The 19,090-nt window shown below is 49.3% G+C and overlaps 1 protein-coding gene across 1 annotated transcript; it reads right to left on the reverse strand.

Annotated features, from left to right (window-relative positions):
* Nucleotides 1–6,989: 6,989 nt before the first annotated feature.
* Nucleotides 6,990–9,084, reverse strand: MLN (motilin). The gene is made up of 3 exons (XM_009327463.1): nt 8,968–9,084; nt 7,317–7,433; nt 6,990–7,031 (listed from the first exon to the last, which is right to left on the reverse strand). The coding sequence occupies exons 1-3, from the start codon at nt 9,082–9,084 to the stop codon at nt 6,990–6,992; spliced, it is 276 nt and encodes a 91-aa protein (XP_009325738.1).
* Nucleotides 9,085–19,090: the final 10,006 nt, after the last annotated feature.

The raw sequence follows: 19,090 nt of genomic DNA on the forward strand, positions 1-19,090 counted from the left end.
AGCCGAGCGCTATCAGCTCCTTCCGGAGCTCCGCGTCTGTCAGCTCCGCCATGGCCGCGGCGCTGACACCAGGCCCCACCGGAAGCGCTCCGCGAGCAGGGAAGTGCGGGCGCCATCTTGGGAGGGGCCCGCCCCTCGGGCGGCCATCTTGGGAAGGGCAAACGCGGGGCTCCCGCGGCCTCCCCCGTCCGCACGGCCGGCGCCATGTTGATAAGGGAGGCGGGGAACGGGCGCCATATTGAGAAGGTCGAGGGAAAGCGCTGCTTCCCGGCTACCGCTCCCGCCATCTTGTGAAGGGAAGGGTGGCTGGTTCCGCCATGTTGGGGAAGGCAGGAGCTCTTGCAGAAAGGGAAGGGCGCCGGGCGGGAGCTGTTGCTCATCTCAGGAGAGGGAAAAGAGGGGAGAAATGGAGAAAGCAAAGGGCAAAAGCAGCCTCAGCATCTGGGGCCGGCCAGTGTCACCACTCCCCTCTGGGGGACCCTGCTCAGGAGCAAGCAGGGGGGTTGAGCACCTCTTACCTCACTCCGACCAAGCTACACCGACGTTTTGACACTTTTAGAGACATTTATGAGGAGAAAGAAATGTCTTTCCCAGCTGCCTGCCACCCCCCCACATGTTTTCCTCATCCCTCTCATCACTGCCAAGTTACAGTCGTTTAACTGGCACCCGTCAAGTGGGCTGGAGCTTTGCCACCGCTTTCGGCAGGATCAGGATCTGGGTCCTCGGGATATTTGCCGGGGAAGGAGGTTACTTGCATACTTTGCAGCCTAAAAAGGCAAAACCAAGCGTCAACTTGAAAATTTATTTTGGCAAGGCAGTGATGTACAGTAATTGCTTTTTCCTGCTGCCGCCTATAAAGAAAGTGATGAAAGTGGCTGAAATACTGTGGCGTAATATCGGCATTTAATTAAAGATAATGAAAAAGCAGTGATGCATGCGTGCAGGCTGTCTGTGCGTCGCTGTTTTTATGATCGACGCATGATACCGGGGAGTGGTGGAAACTTGGCGGTCCCGCAGCAGCGGGACCTGCCGCGAGTGGGAGCTGGAGGGGGCTCCGGGAGAGCACAGCGTGGACCGCCGCCGCTTGCTACCGTGAGGCTGGGGATGCTAAACTGTGCCTCCGCGACATAAAAACTTCTTTAGGGATACCCCTCCTTTCATGCTCACTTTGCCGCCGTGCCCTTCTTGTTTAGGGCATCAGGCAAAGCTCGCCTCGCTGTTCCTGATTTATGCAAGAAAGCAGCAACAAGATGTTGAGGTTTGTTAATCTGGTTAGCAACAACAAATATACACTTGGTAGAGGCTAGGGAGCCCATTAAAAGAGCATACTCAGTTCCGATGGGAAGTGTGAATGTGCTAAGCTGAGCCTCCCCTGCTCACTAACTGGAAAGCACAACTGACAGCTAATAATTTGGAGTGGTGTCTAATGTAAATACAGAATTAGAATATGCTCTTTGTACACATTTTTTGTAAGTTTACAGCTTTCAGTTTGGAGAAGCTCTGCCTAGACGTGCAGATGCATGCTGGCATCTAAGCCTGAGATGATATGAGCTCATGAATCAAATGAAGTCCTCTTGCTTTGGAGAAAAAGCACAACAGCAGCAACAACAACAAAAAAAAATCCCCGAGCCTTCAACTTTTTCGTGTTTCTGGATGTCAGGGAAGTTACACCAGGACAGAGTTTGGCCGAGGAGCCTCATTGCATGACCTTCAGAGTGGAGAACATGGGAGTGGTGCTCGAGAACTGGAGGGCTAGGGAAAAGCTGTGATTCCTTTGCAGAAGGGAGGTTGGTGGCGCCGATGCTCGGCAGGAACAGATGCCTCTTCTTTGTGGAGAGAAATCCACGACCCCTCTCCCTTCCTCCCTAGCAAGACAACCCTTGGGAGCATCCCTGCCTTCCCTGGAAGGTTATGTGAACACCACAGAGAAGGCAGCAGGAGAAGACAGCCCTCTGTCTCTCAGATGTGACAGAGCCTATAGCCCCATGGACAAGCACCTATTTGTTCCCATCACCCTGCCCACAGTGCCGATGATGAGGCTGACGGTAGATTTTCTGCTTTTTGCAGCCCCTTCATCATCCCCACAGCTCTGGGCAGCAGCAAAGGCTGCTGGGGCGAGCACAGGCCTGCTGATGCTGCAGATGGGCTGTGATGCTCAGAGATGCTCGGCTGTGAAAAGCCAGTTTCCCAGCCCACGATGCAGCTCTCGAATATCTTGGCTGTAAATATCCTGAGCTGGATGTGGGAAGATGGGACAGCGAGGAGGGGACAGCCTCCACCTTCCCTGCTAGCCCAGAAGCTGCCTTACGCCTGCTGGCAGTGACTCAGATATCGAATGGGAAGAGCAGGCATGCCATGCCGTCTGCTTCTCCTCCTGAAGTATCAAGACAGGACTGGTGTAAGCAGAGGGGTAGAAATAGATCTGCACCATCTTCATAAAGTGCCTGAAGAGGGGAGCGTGCTGCACCCCAAAAAGCATGGGCAGCAGATGAACCCTTCTACCCCTGACTGAGGGGCTGCTGAAAAAAAGCCGCCATCCCACCCCCTCTTCTTATCCCATGGCATTTGGACGACAGTCCTGCATATGTCACCAGGGGAAGTGTCAAATCTTACTTGGAAGCCAACTGTGCCAATTTAACACCCTGTCACTCACAGCCGCGGCACAGGTGTGACCCAAGAACACCGCTTCTCATCCTCCCGATCGTATGTCATGTCCTCAGCCTGCCGAGCTTCTTATTAGGTTAGAAAGTCAGCGCTGATTTCGTTCTTTTCTCTCCTTCTCCTTGCCCTGCCTCTTTCCCCCAACTGTTTGGCTGCTCATCCTGCCACGAAACTCTTGTTTGGTTTCTGGAGCAGCAAGATCTTCCTACCTGCTTGCAGGCATGGACTTAGGTGCTGCTGGCTGCCAAAGCAGCCTTTCCAGGGCACTGGGGATACAGATCTGTCTTGCAACTTGGAGACCATTTTGCTTCTCAACAAGAAATATAGCCCTGACAGTGGGAGCCATGCCTGGAGGATGGTTGGGGTCCATCCACCTTCTCCTTCCAGCAGATGGATATCTGCTTCTTTCCCACTACTCAAGCCCCTGAGGCTGGAAGGAATTGACTTCCAAAAGCTGAAGCCCCCCTTGCACTTTGGTGCCTATTTGAACAGCACAGTTATTGCTGCAAGGACAAGACAACGGGTTCATACAGTTGCTGTCACAACCAGCCATACGTCCCTGAGCTCATTTATAGCTGCGTCAACTGGGAAGAGCCATTGGCACAGCTGATGGCCAGGGTAAAAGCAGACCTTTGCTGCTGCAGCTTGTCTAGGTCAAAATGTAAGAGTAGAGGGAGCCATCCCTGCAAAGTCACATTGGCGGATCTCCTTATGGAAGTCTCTGCAGCATCAGCTCCACCATCACCGTGGTGGGAAATGGTCCAGGGAGCAAATCCAAGAGGCTCATGTTCACTTTCTTTCTTGCTGTCACTGGGCAACGTTCCTTCCTGGATGGCACAGGGGAGCTGTCGGCCCAGAAAACCACTTGAGTAAAAGAGCTGGGCAAGAGGGGATGCTATAGAGACAGCCCTGACCTGCAGTGGAGCTTCTGTAGGGTTTTTAGGAGCAGTTTGCCCTTCAAGGGGAAACTCTCCTTGTTTTCCTGCAGCAGGGCAAATTTAAACCGGGGGTAAAGGTTTGGGTCTTTCAGAAGGAATGTGTCAACAGTGTCCCTTTCTGAAGCAAACAGTCTTGTCTCTGATCTCGCTGGACACTGGTGTAAATGTGGTGCAGGTCCTCCGGTGATTTCCATGCTGGATCTCCCACCGATACCACTCCACTGCAGACTGATTTGCACTGGCTGAGCTCCTATAGTAGTACCTGCAGTTGCTTTTACTTTCAGCCTAATGGAATGTATTATTTTCTATCTTCCAACCGCTCAGACTCATTTATAGTGATTTCATAGCTCAACCTGCCTCAGCAATAATCCCTGCAAACTTTGAGTTACACTGAGCTGATCATTCCACGGACTAGGAGTATGCCTTTGAATCAAATGTTAAAGCTGGAATCCACTCCGTGCTGGATGTTGCATTATACATTGGGAGATTTCTTTTCTCCTAAGGGATGGCTTGCAGCAGAGAGCATACCGAGGAGTGTTGTTCTAGCACAAACACAGCTATTTAAATGAGCCACAGTGAGAACAGAATTTGTGTTAGGTTGGGAAGATAAAATTGGATTGAAATTGGATATATTCACATACGTACCATTGCTCTCATCTGTCCTTACTTTACATATGTTGGATTTCCTGCTGCCAATATAGAGAAGCAGCTCTAAAATAAGCCAAAGGTATGTAAATGGAGAGTAATATGTTCCAGTGGAATTACGATTTCACCTCTAGGTTTGTTTGAGAGGCAGAAATAAGGCCGGAGCTCTGCCTTGTTTCACACACGCTGTGCCTGTTCACATCACAGCTATGGGAGAGGTGCTCCTCACAATGCTATTTAGATTTATATTGCCTGGGTGAGTAAGAGGGAGTTAAGAGCACAGGTAGGAACTGCAAGTCAGGGCTCTTGCTTTCTCCCAGCAGTATGGGAGAGGGTGCCCTCCCGCGTCCAGAGCAGGGAGCTTGGTGGGGGTGCCTGAGTCCCCCACCCAACACTCCTCACCCTGTGCTTGTGTCATCAATTTGGCTGAGAGACCCTGTAAATATTTGCCCCAGTTTCTCTTGTTGCCAAAAGGGGGGGCTAAAACTTATTAGTCCACAAAGATTAATTACTCAGGCTTTGCAACATGCTTTGCACTTCTCAGAAAGACGGTGATGTTCTCTAGGACTAGAAACCCTCCCTCTCTTCTTTCCCACACTTGCTGCTTGCCATCTGGCTGAGAGGCATGCAGAAAAGATGACACAAATCCTCCATTTAATTATACTGCACATTTTATTATCTCACCTCAGATTTTGTTGTTAATCTCTTTTACAGATTTTGTTTACATTAGTGGAGTCTTTTAGCGTTAGCAAGCTACATCACTTTCTCCTCTGATTCTGCAGATATCAGTCAGCTAAGAAGAAAAGAGAGGAAAGAATAAGTGTCCTTAAATTTGTCATTCAGTCTTTCCTAGGCTTTATGTATTGTTTCCTCCTCCTCAGCTCCCCAGCTATAAAGCTGGAAGGCAAAGTGAAATCAGCACAGCCAAAGCAGAATAACAGCTCCCACAGGGATAGAGGGGACCCTCTTGTTTGGGACGTTTAAGCCCAGGTAAGACAAAGGTCCAGAGATAACACTAGTGAGACCTATTCCACCACCCCCCAAGTCTGCAGGCAGGAATAGCTGCATCACATACTGCCCCTGGATATTTCCTTTTGCAATTCCAATACACTAAGAGCAAAGCCCAGGGCTGGATTTGTTAGCACTCAACACCTCGAATTGCAGGTAATCCTAGCTGTAATTATTAGTGTTAAGCCCCTGTGCAGGGAGCAAGGTGTTCAGGTCTGACTGCAGGCGCTGAGCTGCCTCGCAGGTGTAGCTTGCATTAAAAGCTCTGCTGGAAATTGCATCCTGAAGACTGAGGGCTTTTTGGGAGGAGGAGTAGGGAAGTGGGAAGCAGCGCCAAGGAGAGCTGCCAGGAAGTGTTGCAGTGCTGCTAACAGTCAATACCAGCACAGACAGCACCCTAAGAGAGTGAATAACCTTCCCAGAAGAAGAGTGTGTACATGGGAGCGGGTGGGGTATCTGAGGACTCTGTAAAGTGAGCAAACATGACACAAAAGCCCTTCTGAGGAATATAAATACCTCCGTAATAATGAGCTGGTGAGAGGAGGGAAAGGCAGAATTCCCAAGGCAGAAATCAACCTCCTGACAGTACTGTCTGGGGTGTCCTGTAACATCTCTGCTAGCGGTTTCTCCAGGACGTCTTGATATTTTTCCAGCTGCCTTGGGGTGAGCCACATCCCGGTTTTGACAGGAACAGCTAGCTGTGGAGGAAGCCAGAAAAGTCAGAAGGAAAAGCTGAGGGGAGCACAGGGAGGCAGGTTGGGTTGCTTTGACCCCACTTTGCTCAAGTCGGCAGAGGGTCTAGGGCTGATTTGAAGGGAAGGGGATGATCCTTATATCAGGAAAAGCAACATTTTTAAGTCAATGCGACCTTGTGCTGTTCAGAGTACCAAAGTTTTCATGCATTGGATCATCTCTGGGCTGACTCAGAAACACAGATAAAGGTGCCTCCTGGCAACAGAGATCGTAAAGAAGAAAATAATTGCTGAACCCTATAATCCTCCACTATCTCACACCTTGACCCTTCAAGCCATCAGCTTTACTGATGCTGGTGAAGCACCCTGCCTCCAGACTGACTGCCTTTGAGCCAGCTGTGGCTCAGCTGTACCTGAAGTAAATAGAGTTGTTCCGGTCATGGCTGGAGGCACAGGAGAGCTTGTGGTTGCAGCATGGGGGGTGTTAGACACTGCGATGTGCCAGTTATTTAATGCTTTGAACTGTGAATCCTTGCTGTTTAAATCCTATTATTGATTGTTGGTGCACCACGTTTGCGAGAGTAGTTGCACATTAACCTGCATCTTGGCCAAATTCCAGTCTAGCTAGTCCCGCTGCCTGTCCCACTCAGTCTATCCCGCAGTTTGGGGTGGACCTACACTCCTTTTGCTGGCAGAGAGAATGGCTGAGCCCACCGCAGGAGCGGCTGCACGGACAGGGCAAAGAATTCCCTGTATTCAAGTGGAAAAGCACAATTTTCAAACTTGGCTAACCAGGTAAGCATGCCTTTGAGGGCTTAAACTGGCACTTAAATCCCTAAAATTGGCAATTTTCTGCTCTGTATACAGACTTTGGGGGGGGACGGCTGTATGGGTCCAAGTTTACAAATAAGGTCTTGCCAGTGCAGAGGACTGTGAGATCAGAGGTGACACCAGGTAGCTAATCTGGAGCTGGGTGAAGAAGTGACAAGTTAAACCTAGAGCTGAAGCAGAGCTGCGAATTCCTGCCTTGCGGTTGTCTTGGTGTTCACTGAATGGCAAAGAAAGACCTCATGTTGTTTCCATCTTCCTAAGGGAGAAGCCAGGTGGGTCTGAGGGGTGACCAGGCTGCTGAATGTCCGAGATAATTTATAAGGTGGAGGTAAAACCTCTCTCTGATGCACCCTTGCTCAGTTGCCTGGCAGGGCTGGCAGGAAATGGGTCCTTTATATTGACTGAGCTCCCTGATAACACCCGCTGTCTTCTCACGCGGGTTATCTACTCCTCTGTAGCCAGGCCCTGTGGGCTGACTCTTGGGCTACTTGTCCCTCTGTGTGACCTTGTGGGCTCCTTAGAGTCACATGGTTCAACGTACCTGGATGGTCTTGACCTTGCTGACATCTGCACCTGATTGCTCAGAGAAGCCTTCCTCTTCCAGCTGCTGCAGCAAGGTCAAGGATTTCTTCTGCCCTCCTTTGTTCCTCTCCTTTCCCTGCGACTTCACAGTAGAGAGCAAACGGGGCAGTGGTGCTGGGACGCAGCATCGTGCGGGTACCAAACCCACTTCAACAGTGGGATGCCCAGCATCCAGGAGCCTGTGGAGCTGGGTACAAAATCAGAGGGACTGGAGGTCTAACCACTGCCTGGAGCCAATGCAGCATTCTTCCCCAGGGCCACAGCTTACTGGGAAGGGACCCATCAGCTGTGGTCAGTATGGCCTTGGGGACTGTAATTCTGACACGCAGCAGGGGCTGCAATGTCGGGTGTAAGGTCAGGTTACAGGATTGCATGCAAAGATCTGTAGCAAACATAACACTTGTAGACGACTCCTTTGATCTGTGCAGGATAACACTGTCAGCAGGATGTGGTAGCCAAGTATACTGACCTTACAGAGCTATTTCAGAGGGCTGGTCCTGGTTCTGTTCTGTAGCAGTGGCAATGAAGTTTAATAAAAGCCTGCATAGCCTCATTGCAAGTGGAGAGCTCTGTGCAGACGTTACGTATTACCAGCCTTTCTTGCAGGTCTGTAATGTCAGTCCTTTCCCGTTTATGGGGCTAAACCTGGCTGCAGGACCCTCCCTCTCTTCTGAGCCCAAAGAGAAAAGCTAAAGTTGCTTTGGGATATGACAGACACGACAGGGCATGTAAAATGCAGCAAAGGCTGTGCTCAGTGTTAAACTGACTGCTTGCTGCGCACTTGCTTTGGTTTGAATGCGTGCTCAGAGGAGAGGACACAGCCTTTGGAAGTCTGATTTCACCCACGTACATCTAGAAGTCCCTCAATCACCAGCAGACACATAGCTACAAGGGTTGTGATGTATGAACAAATCAATCTGGGGACCGTGCGTGGGTCCCCATCACCTTCCTCAAGGAGACTGAAGGATGACTGTACTCCCCGCAAAAAGCAATTGCTATACAGCGAGCAGATAGCTGTTGGAAACAAGATCTCCCCCCAGTATCAATGGGTTGTGTCATGCGGGGGAAGCTCACTTCGGCTGTGTTTAAGAAGATGCAGTCTCTGAGGCTGCCTGCCTGACACCTTTCAACAGTATTAGATTCACATCAAAAGAAAAAACATTCTCCTCTCTGCACATCCCAGAGGTGACAACCATCTGGAGGATGGTTAATTATTTGTTACAACAAAAAGACCCATCAGTATGGTGATGGGAGGCTGCAGCTTCTCTATAAAAATTACAGCCACTAGCATGGAGGAAAGAAAAATGAGACCCACTAGCTGCAGATGATAACCTACACAGGTCTTTTAGTTCTTATGTAAAGGAGTCCAGGCTCTTCCTTTCTAGTCTCACATCTTAAAAGTTGTCTCTGCCCTCACCCATAGCCCTTAACTTTGGGACGAGTGAGGGACTGCCAGTATCATAGTATCTCCTGTTTGAACAGAAGGGGCAGATGCTGGGGACGACAGTGGCACGGTGTGAATTGGCAGCACTTGGGGGATGAGGGAGGAAGAAACACCTTTCCTGGTTTATTCAGGGCTCCAGCCCCTGCAGTACATTTCTCGGGGTTACCTGCATTTTCTGGAAGTCGCTCTGGGTGGAAAAGGGCACGAAGCCTTCGGTCTGTTCAGCCAGCATAGATACCACGTACACCAAGAGCAAACTGGCCACCACCTTCTTTGAAACCATCAGGACAGTCTGAATGACACAGGAAAGAAGACACCAGGGTGACAGAGGAGACGGCCATTTGACAAGAAATCCCTTTGGCTTTTGATCAGCTGCAATCTAATTTATCCACCAGCGAACTAGAGGTATATTTACTCTTCCAGTTGCTCCTGAGCTGAGAATAGAAGTATCTTGACTGGCAATTCTCCTCTCAAACCTTTTTCTGTAAACAGATTTGTTCTTGAGCAGTATCTCCAGAGACTTCAAGCCCAGCCCTTCAGTACTGTTAAAGACTCCCTCTGTTCTGCAAGCTTTAGCCCTCCAGCTGTACTGGTTTAAGACCCACATACATCCAGAGCAAAACGCTCCCATCAATCCCACTGACAGCAAGGGAGACAGAGTGATGCTGTAAGAGAGAAAAACCTTAAGACAGCTGTTTTGTTAAATCGTGTTTTCATATTCCTTACCCCTGAAAACCTGCCTTGATGGACTGAATCTTTTAATAAGCTTCATTGGGTCCAAGAGAGCTGGGAAGGGCATTTGCCAGCCTGGGTCCGTAACAGCCTAGTATAAAGGGCTTTAAAAACTACCTTCTGAAGTGATTTAACAGAGACTTCACGTCAGAAGAGGACTTACGTAAACATTAAATGTTCTCTTTAAATATTAAAATATTCTCTCTGGACGAATTTAATGAAGTCTGGTCCCATAGCTTAACTACTCTACCTGATTGGAGCCTGATCTTTAATTAGTTTCAGAAACCTCTTGGTTCGGATGTTATTGAAAAGACATTGCTAGGTCAAGTTTGACCCCTAAATTAGATTTCCCGTGAATATCAGCTAGTATTGAACCAAAGGCCAGTGGAAGTTAATAAACATTCCCTTTCCGTAGCACTTGCCAGTCACATCCCTCCGCTGTGTGCCAGTCCAGGGGAGGGCTGACAGCGAGCGAAGGCGCCTGTAGCCCCTCTCCTCTCCCTTGGCACTGCTTAGGGCCGTTTTCCCCCCTGCCCACCCATGCTGGGTCCTGAAAGCTCTTAGCTGCACTGGGACATCTCCCTGGGTGACGCAGTCAGACGTACTGTTCGCCGCAGTGATCAGAAGAGGATTTCTCAGGCTCTCCCCTTGTAATACAGCATGTTGATCTGCATATGTGCTGATAACACGGTGTTATCTCGGTAGCATCAATCTTTTGTGCCTTTTCATTTATTCTATCACTGCAATAAAATACTGCCATATACAAAGAAATAAACCCAGTCACCTCCTTCATCTCTTGATGACTATCCTTTTGTGAATTGATTCGCTCCCTCTTCCCCTGGAGAAACACCCCCACATTAGTCCAGCCAAAAAATGTCTTTTCTGAATGTCCCTTCCTTATTTTGTAAGCAGGACATGTCTTTCAGACCTGAGATCTCTAGCTCAATGTCTCTCCAGGCAGATATGTACTTTGTTGTCAGTGAATTTGCTTCCCAGCCACAAAGAGAGCACAAAGCAGGAGGGTCCCAAGTTCAGCATCAGCCCAACAAAGCACGGCGGTTGCAGGGGGCTGGGTGCAGCATTGCCCAGCTCTGCTTATGCCTGCGTAAAATAGGGTGAAATGCCAATTTGGGGGCAGGAGGGGTGAACATCCACCTGGTACTGGTGTGAGCACAGTGACAAGACAGTACATTTAGCTACCGAGCTGTCTTCCGAAAAAATCAAATCGTTCAAAGCAGCTCCCCGAGTGCAGAGGGCCCCCAGGGCTCCCTGTGCCTCTGCAGCACGCGTCAGTGTCTGCTGGGTGCTCATGACAAGCAGAGAGGCAGGAGCTGGTGGAACTGATGCTCCCACGATGGGGGATGAGCAGAAAACACCTTTCCCCTTGTTTAAGCATCGATTTTGTTTCCTCCTTCTTGTCAGAGCCCTCTCTGCTGAAGCCAACACGTGCCGGTAACACCAGCACCTATCTGAGCACCCATGAAGTGCCACCCCACTGAGCTTGCAAATGGAAGCAGAGACCAAGCACCTACCTGGCGAGCGCAGCCACGGGATGCTGGAGGTCAGACCTGTTCTTGCTCCTGTTCATGCCTGGATGCTCCTGCTGGTTTTCCCACCCTTTATATACGTGTAGAGGCACTGGTGTACAATCACTTACCTGCACAGGTGCCCACATTTCCATCAGAGCTGACGAACGGCTACCTGGCATGCATGGAAATGGGTTTGCCAGACAGGGAACGTTGTTATCTGCATTGGATTTTTAAGAGTTTCTCATTTCCAGGAAGATCCCCTTTCCTCCCTCCCCAGGCTTCTGTCTTTAGGCTGGCAGCTGTTCTCGGTGGGTCCCACAGCTGGACAGGGTCTCTCTCTCTCTGCCTCAGTTTCCCCATCTATAAGATGGAAAAATTCCTCTCTGCTTATCTTTTTAGATCATGAGCCTTCCAGGATAAAGCATGTCTGATGTGACTGTACCAGCGGTAAAACGATGCCTGTGTCTTAATTATATTTCTACTGTAACATGGACAAATCACAATAATAACAATGAAGCCACAAAATAAACATAACGCAGAATGAAGTTTAACCCACCAGCATTACAAAAACATTGATTTAAGGTAATAAATACCCTGGCAGCATCTAGAGCTAAATATTAAAATAATAAATAAAACTATACATGCTAAATCTATCACCAAAGAGTTTTATAAACTGAGCAGACAAGTGGGGAAATATCAAAGCAATCCAGGGGATTTATCTGTCCATTCTGAGTCTTCATGCAGCCCCTTTTACCATCATAACTGAGCATCTCACAGTCCTGGACACACTGAACCCCCTCGGGACACAAAACTGCGCACTGACATCTCTCTCCAGACAAATGAGGTGCAGAGAGAGCAAGTGACTTGCGTAAGATCTCATCTTTGGTCTCCCAAGACGATCAGACAGGCGCTGATGTTGGAAGGTTTGGGATCAGGCCAGAAACGTCCTGGTGCTTCTCACAGACAGGTGGCTACGTGCGAGGAAACCTGAGAGCAACCAGCTGAAAACAGGCGAGATGCAAGAGGGAAAAAAATGAGTTGGGGAAGCAATGAAATCCTCCTGCATCAAATGGCTTTACGGGGTGTTATAGCAGGGGTGTGCAGCGGCACTCCTGCCTGGCTGGTTGAACACTAAGCACTGGCAGCATTTGCTGGAGACAAGGGGAAAAGAGCTATTGCCCAAGCCTGTAAAATGACTTTTCTCACCTAGCCCCATTGCAGCGAGTCAACACAACGTGTACACGCTGCACTGCACGTTGGTCCTCACAAGGGACTTGCTGAACACTCGATTTGGGCCAAACCCCTCCTTAAAAAATGTGGCAGTCGCTAAGATGCTTCCCAGATCCCTGCGCATTTACTGCAGCTTATCACCAGGCAATGAAGTGGTCCTAGCTATAAAACTTCCAGAGACGTCAACAGAGTTTTTCTCCCTGGGACCATGTTTATGTGTGTTGATGAAAAGGACATTGCATGATAGGTTATTTTTCCCCCCCTCCCTTTGCTAAAGAATCTGCGCAAACCCCATTTGACACTGGTTCTCATTTTAATTGACTTTTCCAGTACTTTTTGCATGGTTATGATGGATGCAGCTGACGAGTCAGCAGATGGTGTTGGGAAGTGACAAATTAATTACCAAGAAAGGTCACTTTTTCAAAGCACTAAACTTTCCCATGTCTTGTCCCCTTTTACCTCAAAAATGTGGCTGGCTGGCAGGTTTCCCATCCATCTGCGATGAAGCTTTCTGCATTGGAAAGGACAACCTTTAAAATAAAAAAGGAAGATGAAAATTAATCATACCTGTATTATAGTTGGATGCTGTCTGCCAGGTTCACCTCTTAATTATGCAAGAGCACTCGGAAAGGAAACGGAGAACTGAAAATAAGGGACCTGACTCCAAGACTTCTTCAGTGGAAGCACCGGAGTGGGTGGGAGCAACAGGCATCTTTTTGCTCTAGGTTTGCCCAGTCCATAAAAGCAGCTTTTGGCATGTCCCCATTGCCAATGCAAAATGAGGATAAATGAAAATAAAAATCACAGCTGGAAATCTCACTCCCTAGCATTCTAATGCAAAAAATCTGTCCTGCTGCAGTCCCTGTAACCATTTGCAATCTGCAGCCCCCCTGAAACTCTGTTTTTTATGAAGCAAAATTGCAGCAAAGGTTAGAAGCTTAACAAAAATATGATGTACAAAATGGAGTTGCTTGCAGTTCTGCTTGTACCAAAAGTTAAACGTTTAACTTTGGGAGCCATAATTGGGAGTAATTTTAACAGGAAACTGGCAGTAGTAGTAAAGTCCATTAAGCCGTGCATCAATTGCAATGTCAAGGATTCAAGGGAAAATGAGCTCCCTGTGCCAGCGACACTGAGCATTTGTCTCCATGTCCTGTACTTTTCCCTCCAAGCCGCTCTGTGCTGAGGGTATTTTGGCAAGTGGGTTGCATAAAAAACAGGAGACAGAAGCCAATGCGAGTCTGAAGCTGAATTTCAGCCCCAGGCTAACGCAGCGGGCAGAAAGCATGCGGGGAGAGCGTGAAGGACTGAAATGCTGCACTGCCTCTCCGCCTGACTCTTGGTCAGGCATTAGGGTGTCCCCCAGCAAAGCTTCCAATTTTGGGGTGAGCGTCAGAGCCGTAGCACTAGCCCTCACAGCCACAGTGGGCCAAATCACCCTCTCTTCCCCCATATCCGACAACTTCCTTGGATGGGGCTGGCACATATGAGAAGGGAGGACATGGCTTCATGCACGTCCAGTCTGCTCTCACAGCCCCACCAGACCCACAGCAGCCATCAGGCTTAGAAAAAATATGGCCCCCAGCCCCAGTTCCCATTCCCGGTGCCCACAGGAATATCTATCTCATCCCGCTCACATTAAACTATTTTTGCTTGGAGTCAGATGGGTCAAGAACGTGGCGCATGCTCTGCTGAATTGAACATCTGCAGTCACACAGCTGAAGTCGACGTAGGCAAGGAGTTCATTTTAGGCTCCCTGCTTTGGAAGTAGGAGCAGAAAGCTCATTCTCACAGCCCAGGCACCATCCTCCAGCTGCTGTCTCTGCATGGACGCATTACAGATTTAGCAGGCGCTGCTGTCTGTGGCTGCCGAACGCTCCTAATGAATAAAGCACCAGTGGCAAATTTTAATGCAGTTTTCAAAATATTAACGCTAGATAAATATTTGCAGAATCACAGGCTTAAAACACATGTTAATTTGCAGCATAAATATTTTAAGGGCGCAGACTTTCCCCTCCCGTCCCCATGCTTGCCTGGTGCCCACTTCAATTTCTCCCCACTGCTTGGCGACGTAATTCACGGCTGCACAGCGGGGCTGGGTGAGAATCAATAGCAAGGATTTAACTCCTGCTCACTCCCAAAAACAGTTCACCCTCCTGGTTCTAGCAGCAAATAATGATCTCCTAGGTTAATGGGGAATTTGTCTCGCATTGTTTCCTCTCTCCTCCCACTCTGCCTGGTTTCTACAGCCAACCCAGAGCCCGGAGGCTCTTCTTGCTGATGGCAGTGAGCTGTGGATAAGGTCCAGGTCAGACATGGGGTAGGAGGTGCACTAGAAGGTAGGAAACATCCCACCACTCGCCTTTCAGAGGCAGCGATCTCAGTTTTACCTGCAAATGCAATGCTCTGTAGCTCTTCAGCACCAACATCTCCAAGAGACCCCAGATGGAGCAGCATCTTTGCAGCAGACCCATCTCCAGGGGGATCACGCCGATTTACATCCTCAGCAGCTCGCTGAGCTCCTCTGGGTCTGCAATGCACCTGCAAGAGCTTCCCACAGGCATTTAAAACCTGACAAATGAGTGCTGCACCCCGTAATGCCAAAACCTCTCTGGAAACCAGGCCTGAGGTGACCTGAACGCCCCAAAACTGAGGACGTGGAAATTCTGCCTGCTGCCTCAGTTTCTCCATGGAAGGATGGAAGGACAAAAGAAAGAGGAAAGCATTTGTTTCTGTCCATAGCCTGGATGGATTTAGCTTCTCTACCAGTGGTGGAGGAGACAGGCACTGGCCAAAATGTCCTATCCCATAACAAGTGTCTTCCAGCAGAATTAAAAAAAAAAATTTTTTTTAAATCCCTTTTTTTTTATAAAACAGACTTCTGTGCTTATAAAAACTTTCTAGTCTCTCAAACGAAGGAAAAAAAAAAAAACCAAGAGGAAAGTGTTTTCTTGCTTTGTTTTTCTTCATTTTTGGTCACTCCTTTGCCATTCTCTCCCCAATCTGGAACAAGTGAAGAGAGAAAGGAGAGGAGGTGAGAAAACAAGATGGGATGCATCTCATCTGTTTCCATTTTGGTCTTCAAATCCAAACCACCGCGTTTTCACTTGAAGGCTCAGGAATATTTTTAGGAATGGTAGAGAAGTGCAGTTTCATGCGCAGTGAGGGGCTGTGGCTGGCTCATCCCTCGTGGATGGCTGCTCTCCCTTCGCACCCGGCTGCCCTGGCCTCCTGGGATGCTGCAGACGCGGGGCTTGGCTGGCGGTGACCCAGGGACAGGCGAGGGGCCACGGCCGGCGATGGGAGACCCTGCCTGCATCTGATAATCCGAGTCCTGGGCTGAGGCTTTGAGGCAGGAAAATCACTTAGCATTTCGGAAAAGGAGTTCGCTACCCCACTCACAGGGAATATTTATTAGATTTGATGAAAGAGCAATTTAGCCTTTACACACACCAGGCACCCACTGACCTTTTATTTTCTTATTACCTCCTTTTACCCCCCCTTACTGTTCCCATCTCAAACAATATATCAGGTTAAGCATAGCAAGACGAAATGCTAAGGCACCGAGAAGTGCATTAAATCCCTGCTTTGCAGGGCCGCTTGCACTATCAAATCAGCAGGAGGATGATGTACGATATTCTTGCTCACACGCGGGATGCAAAATTCAGTCCTGTGGTCACCGCTGCAGATGAAGTTTGCAGGTAAGCCCTGTCTCGCAGCAGGAGGCAGCGGTTGTTTTGCTGAGTAGGGAAGGGGAGGTAAGAGCAGTCAGGATCCAACCTTCAGCATTTGCAGTTGTTGTCCATGGAGATTTTCCGTCCATGGGAGAACTGTAGCATGAAAAGGCATTGCTGTGCTCAGTGCTGCCAGCTCCCAAGAGATTTCCTGATACAGTGGACTGGATTATGCTGGATGCCCAGAATTTATCAGTGCTTTCAATGGAGAGTCACCCTTCTCATTCCAGAAACCCTCAGCAGTTAATAGCAGTTTATATCTGCAACAGGAGAAAAGAATTTGCTGCTGCTTTATCTCCTTTCAGACTTTCAAGGCACCAATTCATTCTGCAAGACAACAAGGAAACAGGGTCAGATGCCTTCAGGGCAAAAAAGAGACAGCACACATGGCAAGTCAATGTGCTCACTGGTGAGTGCTTCTCGTGGGAGAAACTTGGTGATCAGTGAAACACGGTGGCACATCCATCCCGGCTGGGACATGGGGCCAGGAAAACCAAATGGAAAACTCGGCCAACAGCAGAAAAATCTGCAGAGACATTTGGGCCTGTCCAGCCAAGTCTGATTCCAGCACAGGGCTCAAATTTGATAAAATGCCTGTTCAATCCATGGATATTTTGCTTAGGTGATGAATAGCAACCTCAGTGAAAGCCTCTCAACCACAAAGGCTTTAGAGAGCTAAACAGTAAAGACTGGGAATTAAGGAGAATAAATATTAATGAAAGGAGTGGAAAAATCAATAATTTCCCCAGACAATCCTGCCATTGCTTTGCTCATCTGTGCAGGGCTGTTGCATTTACCTCTTCTTTTGTGCCGTAGGACCACAGGCTCAGGGGGTTCATGCAGAGATGCAACCACTGCACAGGCAATGCAGAGGTTGGAGGGAGCACGCGTTGCATGTGGAAAGGAAAAAGAGGCAGCAAATGGGAAGGGAGCAGGAACTGCAAAAGAAAAGGGTTGTTGTGCCACTGTGGGATCCAATGCGCAATAGGAATTGGTGCAAACCCCTCCACTGGTTTCGGTGGCTGCAGGCCAAGCCCTGAACACCGGGGCTTGGCACAGCCCAGAGCCAGCGTCGTTACGTAAAGGGATGGGGAGAAGCCCGGGGTGGGCTGGATGGAAGAAGCAAATCCAATTACAGGATGAAGGGCAAAGGGAGAGAAAGGACGCATTTGGTCTGGAGCAAATCCCAGAAGGCTTTAAAGCAGGGACAGCAAGAAAAGGACAAAAACAAATTCCAATGCAGGATATCCAGCTGCCACCAAGAAGAATAGGGGCCTCAAAATGGGGCAAAAGACAGGGAATGGGGCTCCTCAGCTGGCTGAGAGTGTGGCCAGGGCAGTGACATGAGGGATTCTCCCTAGGAGATACAACATACCACCAGGATGTGGCTGTTCCGGGAGCTTGACTGTGGTCCTATAGAGACATTGGAGCAAGGAGCCAGCCCAGCCAGGCCCTGCTGGAAAGTAGAAAACAAGCAAGCAAACCCCAAATTTCCTCTGTACCATTTCCCAAAAGATTATAAACCAGCTGGCTACGTCACAGCAGTCTCCAGGCTTCCACAGAGAAAACCAAGGGCTCTGCACTAGAAATGAAAAAAAAAAATTGACCCAGTTATGACAAAATGAAACAGCATGTATAAAGCATCACTGCAGAGGGCTACGAACATCCACAATAAGGCCCTCGGGAATAACAGGGTTCAACTTCAAATGACGTTTACAAATTAAAAGAGCTGGGATATTTCTATTTGCCTAAACCCCCTTTTCTGACTGCTCAGCTGTTTTCAAAGCTGGGCCACGGCAGGCGCTGCTGGACACTGCAGAACAAAGGTGGTGGTGCTATGCTCTTGCATCCCTCTGGAATTGAACGAAAGCCTTTCTTTTGCTTCTCTGACTTTGCAGTTAAGCACCTGCCACTAGTCGGGCAAAGCAGAGCTTGGAGGGAACAGCTCTCCCTGTTAACCCCTCCCTAACACCTACCTGGCTCGAATAGCCCATAAAACAGAACAAACCCCAGCAAGGGTTTGACTGCATTTGGTAAGACAGGAAGATCTCACAGGAGCAGACAGCATCTTCACCCTTGCGTTGGCCATCACCCTCATCAGAGTATGGCTTACTCCCTTGCGCAGCTGCTAACATACAGAGAAATGTGCTTGTGCTGCTTGGATTTGCTGGGCTGTGCTGGCTGCTCGCCCCGTGGTGCTGCGTGGCCGATGAGACTGTCTTGCAAACCTGCATACTCTGCTACAGCCCTGGTTTATCACTTAGTTAAAAGCGTTGACAGCACCACACGGAGTGGTGCAGGTTCACAGCTGAGCCAGGATTGCTCAGCTCCTTGGCAAGAAAATTACAGGTCCCAAAGAGTTTCTATCTCTCCAAGGAAATCCTACAGTGCTTGTAGGGATGTTACCTGGATCAGCAGCAGGAGGAAAAGCCTGGGAGGTGACAGGGGCCTGCTTGCTTGTGAATACCATGCAAATAAGATGAGGTTGGCAATGGTGAAGCTCTCCCCACTTCCCAGCTGCCTTCTGGCTCTGGTGCAGCAACCCGCTGTGAGGCTGTGCTGGTGGGGAGAGCCTGGAGAAGGAGCTGTGACGGGGAACCTGCACAATAAACAGGAGCTGGGATTCCTCCTGCCCAAAGCCCGTGGCTGCAGCCCATTGGGGCCTGTGAGCAAGACAGGAGACAGGCTTCTGAGCACCCTTATTTTTTAGAAAAGAAGCAAGGGCATGGCACAAAGAACGTCCCTCTGCACCACCAGATCCTTGTCCTGGAGGGATGCGGCTGTGCAAGCCCAGAGGAGCAGCAGGCAGCTGGCCCCGGCACGTCGTGGCTGCTGGCAGAGGGCACGGCTGCCTCCTTGGAGCTGCCAGCCGTGGCCAAGTTAATCCCTGCTGAGGGAGGAACGGCCCACTGAACCAAATTGTAAATACATCTGTGTCCTCCTTCTCCCTGCCACACGTTTAAATCTATTTGATCCACTCTAATGGATTGATCTACAAGTTTGTGCACACACATCCTGCTTTGGATGGGGCGGCTGGCAGCGCCTCGCCCATCACGACCTGTCA

The sequence above is a fragment of the Pygoscelis adeliae genome, unplaced genomic scaffold (genome assembly GCF_000699105.1).
Source record: "Pygoscelis adeliae isolate BGI_AS28 unplaced genomic scaffold, ASM69910v1 Scaffold197, whole genome shotgun sequence".
Taxonomy (NCBI): Eukaryota; Metazoa; Chordata; class Aves; order Sphenisciformes; family Spheniscidae; genus Pygoscelis; species Pygoscelis adeliae.